The sequence below is a fragment of the Astyanax mexicanus genome, chromosome 3, assembly GCF_023375975.1.
Source record: "Astyanax mexicanus isolate ESR-SI-001 chromosome 3, AstMex3_surface, whole genome shotgun sequence".
Taxonomy (NCBI): Eukaryota; Metazoa; Chordata; class Actinopteri; order Characiformes; family Acestrorhamphidae; genus Astyanax; species Astyanax mexicanus.
In genome coordinates this window covers 59,642,950-59,663,830 of record NC_064410.1, presented here as the reverse complement: position 1 = coordinate 59,663,830, position 20,881 = coordinate 59,642,950, and the positions used below count along the sequence as shown (strand labels likewise).

The following is a 20,881-nucleotide window of genomic DNA, read 5'->3' as shown; positions in this document are numbered from 1 at the left end:
ACTACAGACAAAATTTCTCCCAAATTCCTAATAATAATATTGTCATATAGAGCATTTATTTGCAGAAAATGAGAAATGGCTGAAATAAAAAAAAAGATGCAGAGCTTTCAGACCTTAAATAATGCAAAACAAAGTTCAGAAATCGATTTTTGGTAAAATAACCCTACTTTTTAATCACAGTTTTCATGCATCTTGGCATCATGTTCTCCTCCACCAGTCTTACACACTGCTTTTGGATAACTTTGTGCCTTTATTCCTGGTGCAGAAATTCAAACAGTTCAGCTTGGTTTGATGGCTTGTGAGGTGCTTCTCTGACTGAATACAACCTAGACAGATGTCAACAGTCAGACGTTCATTGCTATCTTGGCAGTAAATTGTCAACACAGGCAAAAACCCAATGTGCTTGAACTTAAATGCTTAGTTATGTAAGCATTGGTAGTTGCACCATTAAAATAGCAATCTGCCAATGTCAGAGCACACCTGGCTCTTGAATTATGGCAAGTGACACTGATTGGTTTACACCCAAACACACCCATGATTAATTAAGATAATTAGTACATGCCCTTTGATCATCAGCTGCGCAAGGTTTACAGTACTTTTCCTGTCATTACGATAGCAAAGACACACTGACGCCCTCAATCAAGCTTGCCTAAAGATTGCTTAAATTGGGCCTTTGTATAAGTTAGTGTAGAGAAGTATTGGCAGTAGAATAGGACTGCTTAAGGGCTTAATGTTTCGAGTCACACAAGGCATACTTTTCCCGTTGTTACGATAGCGAAGACACTCTGACACTCCCTAAATCAAGCTGCACTGTTCACGACCAATGGTTCACCTACAGATCTATAAAATAGAGCACATAGTCAAGGTAATACGATTTTAATTGCTAAAACCTGGGAACCTGCGCTGCTGAGTAGAATGTGGAGAGGAGAATTCATTAACAATGGATAATAATGAATAGCAGTGAGTGGGAAGGGCGTCCTTTAGAAAAATCATTTAGATAATTGAATTACTGCAATAAAAGTTTGACAAATTAGTATTGTTATTATTTTTCAGGAGATGTGCCTCTTGTGAAGCTTTCACAGTGGAGACCTCTCTGGTGAACAGTTCATAAAAGATTCTCTGGAAGAAAAAAACAAAAGCTTGCTTTATTACGCTTAGGTTAAGCCTAGTTTTGGAGTAAACAGTACAGTATAATGAAATTCTCTTCTTCTCATATGCTAGTTTAGAGCCAGTGTAGCATTATGGGTTTTGCTTAAAGGAGAACTCTGGTGTAAAATGGACTTTTGGTGTAGTAAAAAATGATAAAAAAGTACTTACCTTTAATGAACAGCACACCTCCACTCTCTTACAGCTTTCTGATATACAGTCATTATGTACTTTTTGCCCAGCACTCTGTACAACGGCCATATAGGGGCATATTTTGCCCAGAAAAATCACCTTTTCCACGGTTATCCAGCAGCTCGAAATAGCTCCACACCTCCTTGCTAGAATTGATGTCATTATCAGTACAGTGATGGCGGCGCCCGGAGCTGAAAGCTAGCATTATGGGATGTAAACACTGTTTTTGAATACATTTCTTGTGCACTTTTTAAGTTATTAATGTCTCGTCAGAGCTGTCCGGATTCTACCAATGAGGTGTGGAGCTACTCTGAACCCAAATAACGGTGTAAAAAGTGATTTATTGGGGCTAAGTATGCCCTGAAGCGGCCGTTGAACAGAGTGCTCAGCAAAAAGCACAAAATTACTGGATCTCAGAAAGCTGTAGTAAAGTGGTGATGGGCTATTCAACAAAGGTAAGTAGTTTTTATCATGTTTTACTACACCAAGGTCAATTTCATCTTGTTTAAAAAATCTTATTTATCTGTAACAGGTGTTCCGGTTGTTCAGACTCGAAGAGAGAGGTGGAGCTATGTGAGCCTTGTGTTTGGTCAGGGTTCTGCTGACATTAGCCTGACCAACTGACCATTCTACATCTAGAGGAGAGAGATAGTCGCAAAATACAGCAAAGATTTATTAGAGGTTGGGAAAATATTCATTGGAAGTAATTTATAGATTTACAATTGCCATAACCAATTAAAGACCGGATGCCATATTAATGTTTCCAGACAAATGTGGTATTGCATCATCACACAGAGCTTCTGCGATGTGCCATGAACTGTCCCTCAAGATTAAATGTACTTTAATTATAGGAATAAACCACACTCAAAACTCTGCTGTGTTGCTGTACTAATAGCTCCTCACTGTCCTGAGCTGAGTTAGTCCAGTTAGTGCAGTTAAAAGTCTTTATTCTATTTCCTCCACAAGATGCGTTAGTTTTACACATTCTACAAATATTTTTGTTTGTCAGAAACAGCTAAAAAACAAAATACAGACTGATGGAGCCAAACTGAACCAAACTGAACCCTTGCTGAGCCAGTACAAAGTGTGCAAATAATTAACATGTTATCAGCCATCTTACCATATGTCCAAATGTAGAAGGTCATTCTGGACGTCATCGATATCACTGAGCAAAAAAAGAGAGGTAAATTAATTATTTTAGATCTTTAAACAAAATGCAATTTCAGACAAAACATATTTTATTTTGATAACTTTTTGCATGAGGTTAATAAACTGCAAATATTTCTATAATTTAATTTCTATAGGGTTGTATACATCGCTGTGAATGAAACTGAAGCAAATTATTTTAGTATGTACACATAAATAATTCAGTATCAAGGCTAGAATATTCAGTCTCTAGGCTCAATAATTCAATTTATACTCTAAATGATTCAATATTTAGTTTAGGTCATTTAGTATATACAATGCATGGTCCAGTACCTACTGTAAATTATTCAACATCTCTATAAAGACCATGTATCTACTATTAATGATTCAGTAACTAGATTAAATGATTCAATATTTACACTAAATGATTCAGGATCTACTGAATAATTTAATATCCACATTAAATGACTAGACTCAATTATTATGTATGCAGGATACATTATTCAGTATCTAAACTAGATTATTCTGTATGTATGATAAATAATTTAGTATCTACAGTAAATGATTCAGTATCTACTATAATAATTTAATATCCACATTAAATGACTCAGTATCTACTTTATATGATTCAATATTTAGACTCAATGATTCTGTAACTAGGCTTAATGATTCAGTATCAAGGCTAAATGATTCAGCATCTGCACTAAATGATTCAAATTAATCAGTACATATTATAATAAATATGTACATAGACTAAATGACTCAGTGTCAATTATAAATGATTCAGTATCTAGATTAGATTATTCTGTTTGTAGGCTAAATTATTCACAATCTACACTAAATGACTCAGTATCTACTATAATAATTAAATATGTATTAAATTATAAAGTTAATTTATTGAAAATAACTAAAAAGTTTCAGTATCTAGGCTAAATAAATAAAAAAACATCTAGACTAAATTATTCAGTATATAAACTTAAATGATTCAGAGTCTATATTTTAAAAATCAGTATTTATTGAAAGTATTTATTGATTATTTATATAAAAATATCTACATATATATATATATATATTTTTTATATATATATTTTTTTTTGAAAATAAATCAGTATTTAGATAAATTATGAACTGATTCATTATATAAAATGATTCAGTATCAAAGCTTAATGAAAAAAAAATATCTAGATTGAATGATTCAGTATATAAACGAAATGAATCAGTTTGTAGACTAAATTGTTCATTTTCTACTATGAATTATAATCTAACTATTATGAAAATAACAAAAAAAAAATGTCATTTGTGGCCAAGGAACTGAAATATGCACCAAATTAAAAATATGATACTAATTTTAAAACATGTTTTGCGTTTGATCAGATTCTCTTTGTTGAATTTCAGGTTTTAATGAAATATGTAACATGACTGATCGAGGAAGGAGCAGATATGTTATCAGGGCTCTGCATGATAAGTTGAGTAATATCCATGTAGAGAAACAAATGGAGTAATTATAACAGACAGCGTTTCATCAGTCTGAGGCTCACGGCCTGTTAAATAAATCAGAGCAGCGGATCCAGACATGCTGCTGATTAGATTCCACTCACAATAAGAAGTGCTCGTTCCACACGGGGTTCAGCGTCTCCGGTTTCACGTCCGTCACCTGGATGTCCCTCGCCGCCAGAACCTCCTTAACACTGGAGCGCTTCTCCAACTTCTCCTTCCTCTTCCTGAAGCTGAACTTCCTCTCCTTCTTCTCCTCCGTCTCCCGAGGGCTCTGTCCCAGGAGAATTCCCAGCATGCAATATGGGTCGCTGTAACCTTCACAGTCCCCAGAGAGAGAAATTAACTACAAGTAAAAGTTAAACTCTTACAGAAACAGCAAAATATAATGTATACACCATTAAAAACATGATAAACACCTTTCCTAATCCCTTCCACCCCAATTATAACTTCACTTCTTGTTTGCTGAAGTTTCATATTTTGCAGACTGCAGGAACGACGAACCTGGCTGGTTGGCTACTGTCAGCTACTAGTGGGAGGGGCCTCTTGGGGTTTAGTTTGCTTGCCTTGTAGAGACGGGCCAGGTCTGTATAGCATCTTTATTGTTGTATCTCCCTCATCCAGTAATATACAGTAATATGCAACATACTTATGAGGTGTTTGTATGTTAGATGTGTTTTATTTTATTGATAATAAAACACAGTGGATCAACACCAGCAGATGACATGTCTCTCCAAACAATCACTGATCATCAGTACATTTAACATTTCATTTGTAAATCAAGGGAGCAGAGTCTGGAGGAAGAGTGGAGAGACACACAGTCCAAACTGCTCGAGGTCTAGTGTGAAGTTTCCACCAATCAGGGATGGTTTGGAGAGACATGTCATCTGCTGGTGTTGGAGATGCAGATTTCATTTTCCAGCAGTATTTGGCACACTGCCCACACTGTCAAAAGTACCAATTGGTCTTATACAATATTCACATTTTCTGAGACACTGATTTTTGGGTTTTCATTGGCTGTAAGCCACGATAATCATAAACTATAAAATAAATAAACGCTTAAAATAGATCACTCTGTGTGTGTAATACATCTATATAATAAATGAGTTTCACATTTTAAACTGAATTACTGAAATAAAGTAACTTTTCAATGATATTCTATGTTTTAGTTTCCAAGTTAATGTAGTTCATATGTTTATTGTGGTGCTCTGAAGCTTTATGGAGAGCCACAAAGAACCTCTAAATATCCTCCTGTGACTATGATAGATAGATAGATAGATAGATAGATAGATAGATAGATAGATAGATAGATAGATAGATAGATAGATAGATAGAAGTTTTACTTCATCTTCTGATGATTTAGACACTAACTAACATTAACTCTCCCTATCTCGATCTTTAATACTGTACTAATACTAGTGATACTAGTATTAGTAGTAGTCAGTGGCGTGCAGTTAACATAGTGGGTACCCCTTCTGTAACATCCTCCCCCCTCCCCTTCACCCACCAAATTTCCTACAGGATAAATAAAGTATCTATCTATCTATCTATCTATCTATCTATCTATCTATCTATCTATCTATCTATCTATCTATCTATCTATCTATCTATCTATCTATCTATCTATCTATCTATCTATCTATCTATCTATCTATCTATCTATCTACACATAGATTTATATTAGAACTACATATTCTCTGTCTCGACTTAATTATATGAGCTTAATGCACATTAACATCCCAAAAATACAACAGCTACAAACTAAAAATCAAAGCTTAATTTCCCTACAAGTACAGCCGGCCAACAAAGATCACTCATTTGTATGCCTACAGTACGCCAGGGCAGCCAAAACATTAAGTACACACAAAAACACACCAGTCAGGTGGTCTATTATTGTGAACTAGTTTCACATTAAAGGACAGCTTTTAAAAAGGCTTTTTAATATGATGCGACACAATATTTGTCTCATTTACCGTTGTAATTCTATTATAGTTACTGTAGCTAACTATTGAACTAATTCAGAATGAGCTTCGTTTTACACTAAGCAAAGCGTAGCCGCTTTCAGCACAGCACTGCTGAGAAGGGGTTAGATAGTTATGGCCCCGCCCCCAGAGTGAAAATCATGAATCTGATTGGTTAGATTGTCCTGCGACTTTGCTAATAAACTCATTACTACACCCTTCAAAAAATCAGGAGAAGGGTCACGCAGGCTGCGTCCAGAAACTGTTGCTACTCCTCCTGTCCTACTCCTCCTCTCCTACCCGGAAGAAGGGACAGCTGATCCCTTTTAGATAAGATGTTGACTGCCGATAAACTGAGCCAATCACAACGCTCACTTTCAGCACATGCCGGATACTGCCCAGCCAATCACAGCTTCTGGATAAAGCTCCACATACAAAAATAAAAACGAGAGATCAATAAACACAATTCCAAATTCTAGAGATCAAGCTTCAAAGTGCAGCCTGATTAGCCAGTGATGAAGGTTGCATATGTAAATATTAAATTATTTTAATAGTAAAATATGATTTCATTGAATTTAATAAAACAAATAACAAATCTTCATAAATAATACATATAAGAATACGTGTTATATTTTCCATACATGTTGAAGTGAAAAAAATATTAGATCATGTTACAAATATGGGATCATTAATATAGTTTTACTGAGCATACAGCTTATCTAAACTATAAATTATATTACTGCTTTACTGGCTGTATAATTAGATAAGAAACCTAGTTAATTAATATGTTTATGACGTATATTTGGCCGTTGCCTGCTCCATTGTCACGTGCTCTGTGGGCGTGGATGCAGTGATGTCATTGGAAAATCCTTAAAAGTCTTCCGGAGTAGGATGCACTCTCCGGAGTAGGATGTACCCTCCGTTGGAAGCCTCCTACAGGAGGATTTTAAGGGGCTTCTTTCGTCTCCTACGGTTTTCGGACAGGCGGCAAGATGGCGTCACGAAATCAGTTTCCAGGTCACGGGTTTTTATTTTAATTAATTTATAAAATACATGCTTATAGTTTACAATAACTATAATATATATTTCCTGATTAAATGTTATGTAATGATTTACATAACATATTATAGCACCTATTTTCACCCCTTCTCTGAAGGTTTAGAAGGGCCTAACTGCACACCACTGGTAGTCATTTTTGTGCTCATATCTCACTCTGACCCTAATTTACCCCAAAGCAAACCAAACTCTATTGACACACCATGTTCAACTGAACCACCCCTCTAAAGAACTGCAGACTCTACTAAACCAAAGGAAAAAAGGCCCGGCTCACCGTTGGAATCTTTGGCCATGAGATTCTTCCCTTTCATGACAGAAACCCTCAGAGCGAAGCTGGCTCTCTGTAAAAGAAAGGGTCAGACATGCAGGTTACAGAAGTGCTGAAACAGTAACACCAGCCTGTTTCTGTAAAAACACAGCCCTGCTTCACTGGATTCATATTTCACACCAGCTGAAGAAGATATGAGCTAGCGGACAATTAGCTTATTAGAAGACATGAAGCAGGGAAATCTAATTAAGCTACTTTTCTTGCTTTCTAATAGCTGCTTGTGTCTTATATAACCATCCAGGCTTAACGATGGTTGATGGTTGGGCTAAAAAAACCTATTTTGCAGCTGTTTTTTTTACTGTTTATGGTCCAAAGTTAGCTTCTTTAGCATTTCTCTACAAGAGATTGCAGCTAACAAATGATGAAAGAACCACCTCCTCCAGTTTGTATCATATATACAGTGCATACCTAAATCATCACACACAGTAGAGTTTTAAAATTGATTAAGTCAATAAGTCAGTGTTACCTACACTGCATGGACAAACGCAAGTAGAAAAAATATTTGATCATAGTTTCTTTAGAAATAAAAGGTTATTAAAAAGAGTTTAATAATAAACTCACTCCTGTTACTGGCACTCAGTCATGTTGCTTTTTATGTTTTAAGTAACAGGAAAGGAAGTTAGCATAGAATTAAAAAACATGGCGCGCCGAGTGGTCCAGTGGTCTAAAGCGCTGCCACTATGAGCGGGAGGTCGCAGGTTCCAACCCCCGCTCATGCATCTTTGCCATCAAGCTGCCGGAGCCCTGAGGGAGCAAAATTGGCCCTGCTTCCTCCGGGTGGGTAGATGGCGCTCTCTCCCCACTTCACTCCTAGGGTGATGTCCACAGCACAGGGCGTCTGTGAGCTGGTGTATCAGAACTGTGTCGCTGCGCTTTCCTCCAAGTGTTAGCGCTGTGATGCTTCTCGGCAATGCTGCATCAACAGCAGCTCGAAAAGAAGCGATGGCTGGCTTTACATGTATCACATGGGTGGTTGGTCGCTAAATGAGTTCGCTAAATGACGTCAACACCTAATTTGCATAATACATGTTTTTAAAGGATTAAGGTTATGGGAGTGAAAAACGTTTGTAAAAAACACCCTAAATATGTTAGAAATGTTACAAATGAACAACTTCTGTTGCTTTTTAAATAGGCCGTCACTTTTTTTACAGTAACTTCATTTTTACGTGAATTACATAAATGAGTTTTTTTTTTGCCGTGTTCTTAAATGTTATTATAAGAGCAGCAGTTAGCCGGAAGTGTTAATTTACTTTTTTTAGGGTTTTTGTTTGTTTTATTTTATTATTTTTTACGTTTTCTTTATTTTTGAAGCTATCATAGACAAATTGTTCAATGGTTCAATAGATAGTTAGCTTTTTACAAAGAGGCAGACACTGTGGAGGAGGTGAGTGACAGGCTACGTGGTGAATGAGGTGAGAGACTGACTGAGACTGTGTTAAATTCAATATTTTTTTCGTTTTACACTGAAGACAGTTATATTTACATCCTGATCTGTAAATACGGGTCGAGGTCAGTCAGCGGCGGCTGTGGGCACGGTGTCGGTGGAGCGGTGTGTGAGTGATGTGGGCGGGGCTCACGGCAGCAGCCGCTGCAGCATGGCTGAAGAGAGCGTGTGTTCATCTCAGAGTCGCCAAAAGTCTCCAATAACACCACAAAAGCTCGCTACATTTGTCGGTAGTGGCTAAGTTGGCAGCACTGACTGACAGTCACACTGTCTACATTCTGATTAAGAACAGGGCTGCTCTCACTAACGAGACTCAGGGACTATGTCACACGCAGCGCCGTGTAATTTAAAAACCAGGACATTTCCTCACTTTTTGAAAAAACCCGGGACGCCCGGGACAGGACGTGAAATACGGACATGTCCTGGGAAATACGGACGTTTGGTCACCTTAGTATAAATAAAATGGCGCCGACTACAAAATGACGACACAAATTCAGTGGTCTATTGGCACCATGCTTAATGCCAGGCATCCTTTCATATCAGTCCCATGCTTTTCTCAGTTTTCTCCAGAAGAGTTTATAGATCTGTATATTTCTGAGAGTGTAAAATCCACACAGACACGGTGCTTTGATTCCAGACACACCGTGAAGCCTCCTATTCACTCGGAGTGAAAAATCTACCTGACACTTCCAGTGCTCGCCTGCCTGAGGGTGAGGAGATAGACCGTCACGCTAATGCTGAACGTGGAGCTTCGTCTGTCTGCAGCGGAAGTTCAGAGCATTCAGAGGCATTTCTTTAAAAACGCAGGACTGCGGATCTCCAGCGTGAAACCCTGCAGCACCAGAAACCTTTCAGGAGCTCAGAAATCGATATGCTCTCTCTCTCTCTCTCGGTCAGAGCTCCAGAGTGACCACTGTGAGAGAGCGCGAGAGCGTTCGGATCACTGCGAGCTCCACTTAAACCGCACAATATTTCCCATTTCCTTTCACAACCTTTCTAAAGGAGCGGGTCGGAGGAGCCTGGAGCTTCTTTCACTCTGACATTTTAAACAGCCTCTGAGGATCATCACTGAAGAACTAATTGTTCATTGATTCTTTTATCTTTTTTTTTTCACTACTTTTAAAATGCCCTGCATTCTACCACTTGCTTAAATACAGACAGTTTTACACATCTCTGCTGGATTTTCTCAGTGAGTTTTATGAGGTAGAGTCTCCTGGAATTCAGGCTTTCAGTTAACAGCTGTGCTGAACTCATCAAGAGTTAATTACTTGAATTTCTTGTCTCTTAATAAAGTGTTTGAGAGCATCAGTTAAAGTAAAGTAGTGAAGAGGTAGAGTTACAGGTATACAGTGAATAGTGAATATTTGAGTAATGGTCTAATCCAGATTATGAGAAGCAACAACTACTTTAAGAAATGAAGGCCAGTCAATCAGAACACAGTCAAAAACATTCTGATGAAACTGGCTCTCATCAGGACCACCCAAGGAAAGGAAGAGCAAGAGTTTCCTCTGTTGAGTTACCAGCCTCAGAAATCACAAGTTAACAGCTCCCTATAGATAAAGAGAGTATATAAGAGAGTATTTTGGTTTGTTTAACATTTTTTAAGTTGCTACATGATTCCTCATGTGTTCCTTCATATTTATTTTATTGTTGATGATTATGCCTTACAGCCAATGTAAACCCAAAAATCTGTGTCTCAGACAATGTGAATATTATATAAAATCAATTGGTACTTTTGGCAGCAGTGTGGGCAGTGCGCCAAGTCCTGCTGGAAAATGAAATCTGCATCTCTATAAAAGTTGTCAGTAGCAGAGAGAAGCATGAAGTGCTGTAAGATTTTGTGGGAAAACAAAACTGCACTGACTTTAGACTTGATAATAAAACACAGTGGATCAACACCAGCAGATGGCATGTCTCTTTATCCAAACCATCACTGATTGGTGCAAACTTCACACTAGACCTCAAGGAGTTTGGACTGTATGTCTCTCCACTCTTCCTCCAGACTCTGCTCCCTTGATTTACTTTAAATGAAATGTAAAATTTACTGATGATCAGTGATGGTTTGGAGAGACATGTCAACTGCTGGTGTTGATCCACTGTGTTTTATTATCAAGTCTAAAGTGATGCAGATTTCATTTTCCAGCAGGACTTGGCACACTGCCCACACTGCCAAAAGTACCAACTGGTCTTATATGTAATATTCAAATTAATTCAACAATAAAATAAATAATATGTATAATATAATATATTAGTTTCACATTTTGGACTGAATTACTGAAATCTTCTTCCTGCTTTTGTTGGAGTAACTGTCTCTACTGTCCAGAGGGAGACTTTCTACTAGATTTTAGAGGAACATTACTGTGAGGATTTGATTGCATTCAGTGAGATCAGCGTTAGTGAGGATGAATTATTAAACAAATTAGACATCCATCACATTCGATGAAGAAAACATGACCTTAATAAATAAACTGAACAGGCAGTGTGTATGTGTGTGTGTGTGTGTGTGTGTGCATGTGTGTGTGTGTGTGTGTGTGTGTGTGAGTGGTCATGCTCCTCTGAGCCCTAGGTCCATATATAGCTCCTATAAGTCCAGCCTGATCTCTGGCTGTATAAAACTGAACACAGCGTGGAGACAGAGTGAATCCGTGAAGGCAGCTGGAAGCAGCTCGGTTATGATGATAGAAGAAGAAGAGAGGATGACACGAGCAGAGCGAGGATGAGAGGTGGAGCAGATAGAGCAGATATCTGCTGATGAACAGACCAGGCCTCACCTTGGACTCCCTCACTCTCTGTAGAATGATGTCGTGCTCCTCTTGACCCATATCAAACACCTGGGGTAGAGAGACAACCGGGAGAAGAGCGTTATCTACAGAACAAACACATCAACGACAAGATAACAGAGTAGAGAGCCATGAACTGACTGGTTTGAATGTGGGTTGTATGAAAAAAGCTGATTTTCTGATTTTTGACAGGGTTAAAATACTGAAGAAATTATTTTAGACATACAGCTCTGTACAAACATGACCCCACTTAAAAACGATGAGTTTCCTTGATTTTGCCAAGTTAAAAAAAAACCTCTGGAATATAATCAAGAGGAAGATGGATGATCACAAGCCATCAAACCACCAAACTGAACTGCTTGAATTTTTACACCAGGAGTAAAGCAGCATAAAGTTATCCAAAAGCAGTGTGTAAGACTGGTGGAGGAGATCATGATGCCAAGATGCATGAAAAGAACTGTGATTAAAAACCAACCAGGGTTATTCCACCAAATATTGATTTCTGAAAACTTTATGAATATGAACTTTTTTGTTATTTCAGCTATTTCTCATTTTCTGTAAATAAATGCTCTAAATGACAATATTTTTATTTGGAATTTGGGAGAAATGTTGTCTGTAGTTTATAGAATAAAACAACAATGTTCATTTTACTCAAACATAAACCTATAAATAGCAAAATCAGAGAAACTGATTCAGGAACTGAAGTGGTCCTTTAATGTATTCCAAAACTGCACATATATTGCTGCAACACATCTTGTGTCAGAGTTTTAATTTTTAGTTTTGGGAAAGTTACATTTCCATAATGTTAGTATTTGTCTAGCTGGAAACGTTATATGAGAAACGTACTAATGAGGTTGTGACTGTTATATGTGTCATATACATTTTCTGAATGTTACTGTATTATATCTGTAACATTAGATAACCTTTCTAGAACCTTTTCAACACTTTAAAAGTATTCCAGTAACATTTTTCTTTAGCTGGGATGCTAGTTATACAATCTGAGTTTGATGGATTAGCTTGTCTATCAGACAATGATGCTGACACCTTTAAGTCATTTAAATTTTGGAATGTAAAAATGAACTTAAACCTGCAGTTTTTCAGCACTTCTTGCTGGCTCTCTTCCACACTACCTTCTTTGTAAAATATATCCTAACTTTAGATGGATTAGCTGCTCTACTGCATGAGCAGAACTGAGTTACCAAGCTAGTGGCCAAGCTTGGGTATTAGGGCTGCACGATACTGGCAAAATTTCACATTGCAAATATTCTTTTTTTGACTATATATATATATATATATATATATATATATATATATATATATATATATATATATATATCGCAATATTAAACAATGCAGGGCCCATGACGTCACCAGCCCCGCACCACCCGTGCGCTGTTTCGCATCTGGACCGATAAAGAGCTCAGTCAAGAGCGCGAGCAAAACCCGAGCAAAACAGCAAAACAACAGTAATCAGCCCTTTAATCAGGCATTTAAACAGCTTTTTAAAGGCTAAATAAGAGTGTTTTCAGTTTTTCTGGGACTAAAAGCGTTAATTCAGCTGTAACTGGAAATATCTGCGCTTTAAAACTGTGCTGGACTGAGGTGCACAGTTTTCCACACGTGCTCGTAAACATTTACGAGCACGTACCCAACCATGTGGATAGAGGCCTTGCGGTTACCTCCCCCTCGTGCTTCTCAGGCAGCAGCAGCCTGTCACTCACACAGACACAGAGACAGCGCTGTGTATCTACTTCTTGTGTCATGAATTAAAACATGAATTTTAGTTTAATTGCCAGTGTGCGACATCGCACATCACGATGACGAGGCTTAAAAAATATATCGTTCAGCCCTATTGGGTATACTGTTTAACTAGCTTCAAGACCAGGTTGGTCATGCTTGTAGACCATCTAAAACATCAAACAAATCAATCAAAAACATGCCATCTTTCTAAAAAGTTGGGACAGTAAAGTATTTAACACTTTGTAATGTTGTCATTGATCTAGACAGGTTTTATTTTTTATAGCAGGGATGTATCTTAAGTTCAGTCGTCATCTTTCAGAGTTTAACTCAATCCCACAGGTGAAGACTGAGGTAAAAAAACGACTTTTCTCCAGGAAATGACAGAGCGGCTCTTCAAATGCCAGGCAGACGAGGACGAGCGGCGGCGTTTGGAGTGACAGCGGCAGAGTGGATGTAATATCAACACCCAACATCAATCCCCAGCAGGCGAGGGCTTTGATGTTTAATCACATCTGAGACAAGAGCATCTGCTTCGATTCATTAAACCCAACCCAGAGCAAACACGACACCGACCCCCGGACCCCCGGCTCCCCCCAATATTTCTCTAAGGAATAGGTCAGCTCCATGAGAAACAATGTGTGTGTGTGTGTGTGTGTGTGTCCTGTCTCTGTGTACCTTCAGTTCTACATTCGGCGGTAATCAAAGCCTGCTTATTGTTTCTATCTCAGCGGATCTCGACACACAGCGGAAACAGCCCAATTATTAATTAATTTATTAATTTATTTATTTTAATGCATAAAAAATATTCTATGTCAGGAATAATTTCAATTAATAACATCTGAATAAATATTGCTGTTTTTTTTTTTTTTTTTTTACAAATGACTAAACGCTTGCTAAGTATAATTATATTATTATTATTTATGTATTTATTTATTATCATATATAACTTATTTGTAAGTACTGCCATATATTCAGTATCTCACAAAAGTGAATATACCCCTCACATTTTTGTAAATACTTTATTATATATTTTAATGGGGCAACACTGAAGATGTGACACTTTAATACAATGTAAAGTGTCAGTTTACAGCTACAGTATAACGGTGTAAATATATTGTGTCCTCAGTATAACACAACAACCATTGAAATGTTTTATGACCCGATTTCTAGAACAAAATTTTAAATGTAAAATATTTATAGTCAAATACCTACAATAATAATATACATTAAATCATATATAAATATAAATATATTTCACATTCAAACATTAACAATATTACACAACTGGTTAATAAAGGTTTAATTTTGTATAAGTTTATAGTTAATAATTCAAGGGAAGTGATCAAAAAAGCATTTACATTTAAACCCTTTACATTTCAGTCGACTAAACTATATTTAGTTGACTAAAACTAGACTAAAACTAAAAACATTTCAGATGACTAAATTATGACTAAAACTAAATCAAAATTTGTTGTTAAAATTACCACTGGTTTTCAGCAAACTGTTTGCAGGCTTTCTTGTGCATCAGCTTTAGAAGAAGCTTTATTCTAGGATGACAGCCATGCAGCTAGGGTTGATGCAGTGTGTGGTGCATGAACTGAGCACTGCAGGTTGACCTCCCACTTTCTTTAATTTGGCCATTTACACTTAGGGGTTTACTTTAGTTATTTTGAGGGCACAGCAAATTTACAATGTTATACAAGCTGCACACTCACTACTTTACATTCAAAGCTTCTACTTTCACTAATCATAAGGAAAATAAATGGAAGGTGTACCTTCTGCAGGTAGTTGAACAAGTCCCCTTCGTTGGTCACATATTCGGGCGATGGCACCCCGACCCGGTTGACCACAGTGTAAACCGCCTCTTCGTACAGCAAGTCGAGCTAGAACAGAAACATATGGATTACTGCATGAATTAGAACAGTGTTCATACACAGAGCAGAGCAGACGAGCAACATCCGACCAATGAAATGTGTAATTAAAGAGTAATTATAATAATTAAACTGCTGGAGAAACGCTGTTTCTATAGATAAATTGTGGTCCAAAATCATGCACCCATGTGTCTGGGTCTGAAACTGACGGCCGATGCCTCAGAAGGGGGTTAATTTCCTTTATTAATATACTGTACATCTATTTCTGCATTTCAGACCTACTACACACTTCACAGTAAAGCATTTCCCAGTTTGTAATGTTGCCAATCCTCCTCAGAACACTTTAAAAAGGTTTTGGCACTGAGAATATCACGTAATGAGGTGTTTTAGTGTGTTATTGTGACCCATATTCTCTTTAAATAGTCTTAAGTCTTAAAATAAATAGATTTTCTATTTTTAAAAAAATCAAAAGTGCGCCTTCAAATCCAATGCGCCTCATGTATGAATTTTATTAGCAGTAAAGCCACTCCGCTGAAGCACAGTGTTAAAAGGGTGAGTTTTCAGTGAAGTTTCTCCAGCACTAAGGCTGAAGCAGTATTAGCATTAGCCGCTAACCGCAGCGCTAGCTCTTTCTCAGTTCAGAGGTGAGTATATTGGACTGCTTGTTTGCCGTTTTAAACAATCTACGTGGGACAAACCAACAGATGATACCATTGGTAGCGCACTGGGTTATGGGAACACTCAGGGTTCCTCAGTGTAATGCTATCGGGAGGCATTTACTAGCGCTAAGCGCTGCTAATCATGGCTAAGGGCTGCTAACCGCAGATAGCACTGCTGCTAACCGAGCTATCGAAAATATTGGAAATCTAAGCTTACTTTAAATAAATGGAAGCGCTTTACTCACACAAACAGTTTTGTTTACTTAGCACTTCACCATTAGAAGGAAAACATGGCAACACCCCTGTTTCTTTCTATTGTTGCTTAAAATGCGCATTATAATACGGTGCGCCTTATAGTCAGAAAAATATGGTAAGTTAGCTTGGCTAACATAACCGTTCTAGCCAGCTTGAGTCTTTTAACTGGAATCAGACAGTTTGTGAAGAGATAAACTGATAATACTGCGCTTGAAAAGTGACTAGGAATCCTTAACGTGAAAAATGAACTTAAACCTGCCGTTTCTCAGTTCACCCTGGCAGCTCTCTGCCACACTTCTCCACCAAAAGATCTCTGATGAACGTATCTTGTGCAACAGGGGAGACTCATGCTTTTCTTTAAATGGGGTGGTCCTGATGAGTGCCAGTTTCATCCTAACATTTTTAACGGTCTTTGCAGTGACTGTACTTAAGGATTTGAATTTTAGTACTTAGTTGAGTAGTTCTTGCTTCTTATAATCTGGATTAGAACATTACTCAAATATTCACTATTCACTGTATACCTGTAACTCTACCTCTTCACTACTTTACTTTAACTGATGCTCTCAAACACACAACTCAAACGAAGAGGTGCTTACACTAAAGAATTTTAAATATATTATATATTCTGGTTTGTTGTTCAGAATATTTAAAAGAATAAAAGAAAAACACAGGATTTAAGGTATGACCAAACTGAAATATTACCCATATTATTGTATTTTTTTAAATATAAAATGCTACTTGTTCAGTATATAAGCTTTATTCCTCTGTTCTGTACTCAGAATCCTCACCTCATTCCTGGTGGCTTTCTCCGGGGCGAAGGCCTGGTCTGTGCACTCCGGAGGCGGTGGACCCGCGATAATCTCATCCTGGAACAGTGTGAGGGAGAGAGAGGAGCGAGAGGATGAGATCAGGCTTAGAGAGCAGAGCATGGAACAAAATCCACAAATTGCTCAGCGATATCCAGCTCTGTCAGCAGGCAGAACTAAGACCCGGTTCTGATCCGCTAGGAGCTGCATTCTATACCAGTATCAGACACTATACTATATTTACTTACAGTGTATTCAGTACTTGTTTACCTTTATAGCTTAACCAATCACCAGTTACATACGCAAACAATGTTTCAAATTAAAACCAAATTGAATAAACACCTAGTTAGCATAACAAGCTAATGCACTGGAGTAATGTGGACGCAAACACTGCATCCTGCCTGAAGAAAAATGAGAACGGCACTTTATCTGAGGAGCTCCTGCTGCTGTTCCTCACTGTAGGAGTGTTTTTAGAAATAGAAAAATAGAAAAACAACAGCAAACAGCAATTATTCACTCAGAAAATAGTTGAATGGAATTATGCAATTGATCCACACCTTGGAAAAAATGTTCCCTTTCCCCTAGACGAGCCCAGAATTGGTCCTGGGTACAGAATCATTTATTCAGCACAAAAGAAAAAACTTCCTAAAACTCTGGATACGAGGTGCAAAAAATGCTTCAAGAGCAGTAACTATAGTTACTATACTGCTTAAATATATTAATACTGTAGGTGTTTGAAAGATAAATGTAATGCACACTGAACTGAATGTATTTGTTAACTGGAGAATCAAGGGAACTGTGACTAATAAACAGCTATTAAATACTTTTATGCCTCTAAAAGGCTTCCAGAACAACATATTATATTATATTGATATTAAACTTGTGTCTTACTTGTGCAATAGAGCTTTGAAGTAATATCAATTTGAAAACAATGGGTATTTTAGAAACATTTATAGTGTTTGTGGAACTATTTAAAGTTGTAGTCCATGTTATTTTGTTTCTAAACTAAAAGCAGAAGCATTTCTAAGTGGAGAAGAATATGGATAAAATATTGTGTTTAATGGTACCAGTGTGATTAAACCACCATCCCTGCTAAACCGTATATATATATATATTAATAAAAAAAAAACTGGGGTGTCGGGTCGCTTTTGGCGGGAGTTCTTCTTCTGGTCACGTCACGCGTCTTTTTACGTACTCACATCACACGTACAGCCTCTAAAAGAGGATCCGGCTCAGTTTTACTGAACGCGAGCGGCTGGTGGAGCAATGGAGACTTCAGAAGGGTAAACTCAGAGCTCAGTAGGTCATTTACTTATAGTAAAAACAAAGAAACGAAGGAGTGAAGTTTCAGACTGAGCGCTCTCTCTCTATCTCTCTCTCTCTCTCTCTCTCTGACTGAACATAACCTGGAATCGGATTCATCCGCTCTGAAAGGAGACCGCATCACACCCGCCTAGTTTAAAATGATTCTTCCGCATGCTCGGTGCAATTACCCATTCTCACCAGAGAGGGCACTAAATCTCCCAAATCGCAAAACTTACAGACATCAGCTTTAAAATATTTAGTTTTGTAAAGAAAGCCGTGTTAAAGATTTTGGCGTATCTCTTTTTAAGGTCTATTAACCCTTTGAAGTCTAGGCTGTTTTGTCGTGTTTTTTCTTCGTTTTTGTTTTTCAGTTCCTCTTTCAGGTCTTATAACACAGTAATTATATCAGACAGACACATGCTCTGATCTCTTTTACTCCAGAAGACATACGGCTGCTCAAAAATATAATCATTTAAAATGTAAAAGGAAGCAGAATTGTTCTATTTTCCTTTATCGTGTTTTATGTTTTGCTCAAAATTTTATCATGTGCCTGTTTTTTTTGTTTTTTTTTTACTTATGTTTGAATGTATAGACTTTAAATATATTCATACCTAAGATATATTTTCAAATATGGTTAGACTAGAGTGTTTATGAGTTGAAAGCATAAGAATATTGATGATTTGAGTTCATTACATGGATTATTAATTATTACTTTGATAAAATACATGGAGAAACAGCATCAGGTGGATTTATTTTTCTTGATGATCAATAATCACACCTCTAGGATACATGTAGATACTAAAAACCACCTGACACTCAGAGCAGCCTATGCCTTTCAGTATTTTGATCAGGACACACAAAGAAAACTATATATATACAAAAATGCAAACTTTTTTTTAGTCTAAATAAATAAAAATGTTTAGTGCAAAATAACTACTTAGTAAAAGTGTGCAAGTAAAATCTATAAAAAAACTATATAAAGTAGTGCGCACACCATACCTAGCTTTAGTTAGAGTAAAGCAGGTAGTTTTACACTTTTTCTGTGGACACTTTTGAGTCTTTATTTACTGATATTATTTGGTTTGAAACATCATATAAATATGTTTGAAGCACTAAAGGTGAATAATATTGGTTGGGGAAGGAGATTTTTCACTTTTTTAGGTGTTTTTTTATCTCAATGGGTTTCTTTTAGATTTAGCTTTACTGCACTGGGATGTGATCTTTTTAAACTATTTTTAGAAAGAGTAAGCTCCACCCTTTTTTAATCATATATGGATTATGTTTATGTGTGAAGGGATTCCTGAGTAATTAAGCTGAGAACACAAGGTGTGATTTTGGATGGAAAATCCGTCTGTAAAGAGCTTCATGGATGGAGAGTTTCCATGACTGAGCAGCTCAATCAAAACCTCACATCACCAAATGCAGTAATGCAGTAATGCAGGATAGTTTTGGCAGTATAGCGAATCTCCAGCCCCAGAGCCGCTCTGCTCAGCGGGGGGAGACTCGGGGGGGTGCCGGGGCACAGTGGGGCGTGCCGTCCCCGCCAATCCTATACTTACCTCAGCTTGAGTGGCAGCTAACAGGCTCTCCTGCTTCTGGACGATTTTGCTCATTCGCTCAAAGAACTCCCCGTTCCCCTTGGCAACCCTGCAACACACAAACGGATCTGTTCAGCAGAATCCAGCGTCTCGCAGTGTTTATCTCAGATGAGCTCAGAAAAGCAGCTTCCCCTCAGAACCGAGCGGCGGAGAAAGACTTCCTCTGATGAAGCTCAGCTCGATCATTAGCAGAGCCGAGCAGGAAGCGGCCCACCGGGACCACCGAGGTGTCAGTCATCTGCAGTAATAAGCTAAGTTGAAGCCATCGAGGATTTACGGCTGATGCAGATTTTGGAGGTCGTTAAATATCCCCCGTGGTATTTCAGCTCTGACTGAAGCATCATCCAGCATTCAAACAAGCAAACATAAACTACACAGCGGGAGAATCCCACAGATACACTGTTAGAAATACATGTAAATATTCTCAGTTCAGTCCCACACGTCTCTACAGATCAGCAGAGATGGTTTATGAGAAAGGAAAATGGGTACTAGACTGCTAAAAATACAAATAAAAATCTATTGGCAAGCACTAGACAAAAAAAATACAGTTGCAAGAAAACGTATGTGAAACCTTTGGGATTATACTTGGATTTCTGCATAATTTGGTTTTGCATTAAATGTGTTCTAATCTGAATCTAAGTCACAACAATATACAAACACAGTCTGCTGAAACTAATACCACACAAATATATATATTTATATATATCAGTGGCAATTGCTCTAAGACTGCAAGGGAAGCTCAGCTTCCCCTAAAATGTAAAAAAAATAAGTGATTAAATATATACTGTTGTGTGTACATGTCACTGATTAAATATGCGCTACACCGCGCTGAACTTTAATTCAGAATCAGCTTCTTATCACTGGTAACGCCGTGGCTTTCCTCTCACTCATTCCCGCAGCTTCACAGCGCTGCTTTAAACAGTGCACAGACTTCAATAGTGGAGCAAAGCGCGCGGCCAAACCAGACGAGTCATTGGATAAATGCTGGGCTTTGTCCCGCCCATCGGACACTCAGCGTCTCTGGGGGTCTATGGGGCAGTGGGCTGGCCTCGGCCCACTTCTGCATGATGATTGGATGATCTGTCTGAGGCGGAGTCCCT

At 37.7% G+C, this 20,881-nt stretch overlaps 1 protein-coding gene across 2 annotated transcripts in view; it reads right to left on the bottom strand.

Annotated features, from left to right (window-relative positions):
• Positions 1-20,881, bottom strand: part of baiap3 (BAI1 associated protein 3) — a 129,140-nt gene that overhangs the window by 53,676 nt on the left and 54,583 nt on the right. Inside the window, exons 3-9 of one of the 2 annotated variants that reach the window (XM_022666661.2) lie at positions 19,743-19,830; positions 16,861-16,938; positions 15,063-15,170; positions 11,539-11,598; positions 7,270-7,336; positions 4,083-4,296; positions 2,459-2,503 (exon numbers count right to left, since the gene is read on the bottom strand). In XM_022666661.2, the coding sequence (XP_022522382.2) occupies positions 2,459-2,503; positions 4,083-4,296; positions 7,270-7,336; positions 11,539-11,598; positions 15,063-15,170; positions 16,861-16,938; positions 19,743-19,830 (660 nt within the window). The remainder of the gene's footprint in view (positions 1-2,458; positions 2,504-4,082; positions 4,297-7,269; positions 7,337-11,538; positions 11,599-15,062; positions 15,171-16,860; positions 16,939-19,742; positions 19,831-20,881) is intronic. The other variant, XM_049475946.1, reaches the window with a different exon arrangement.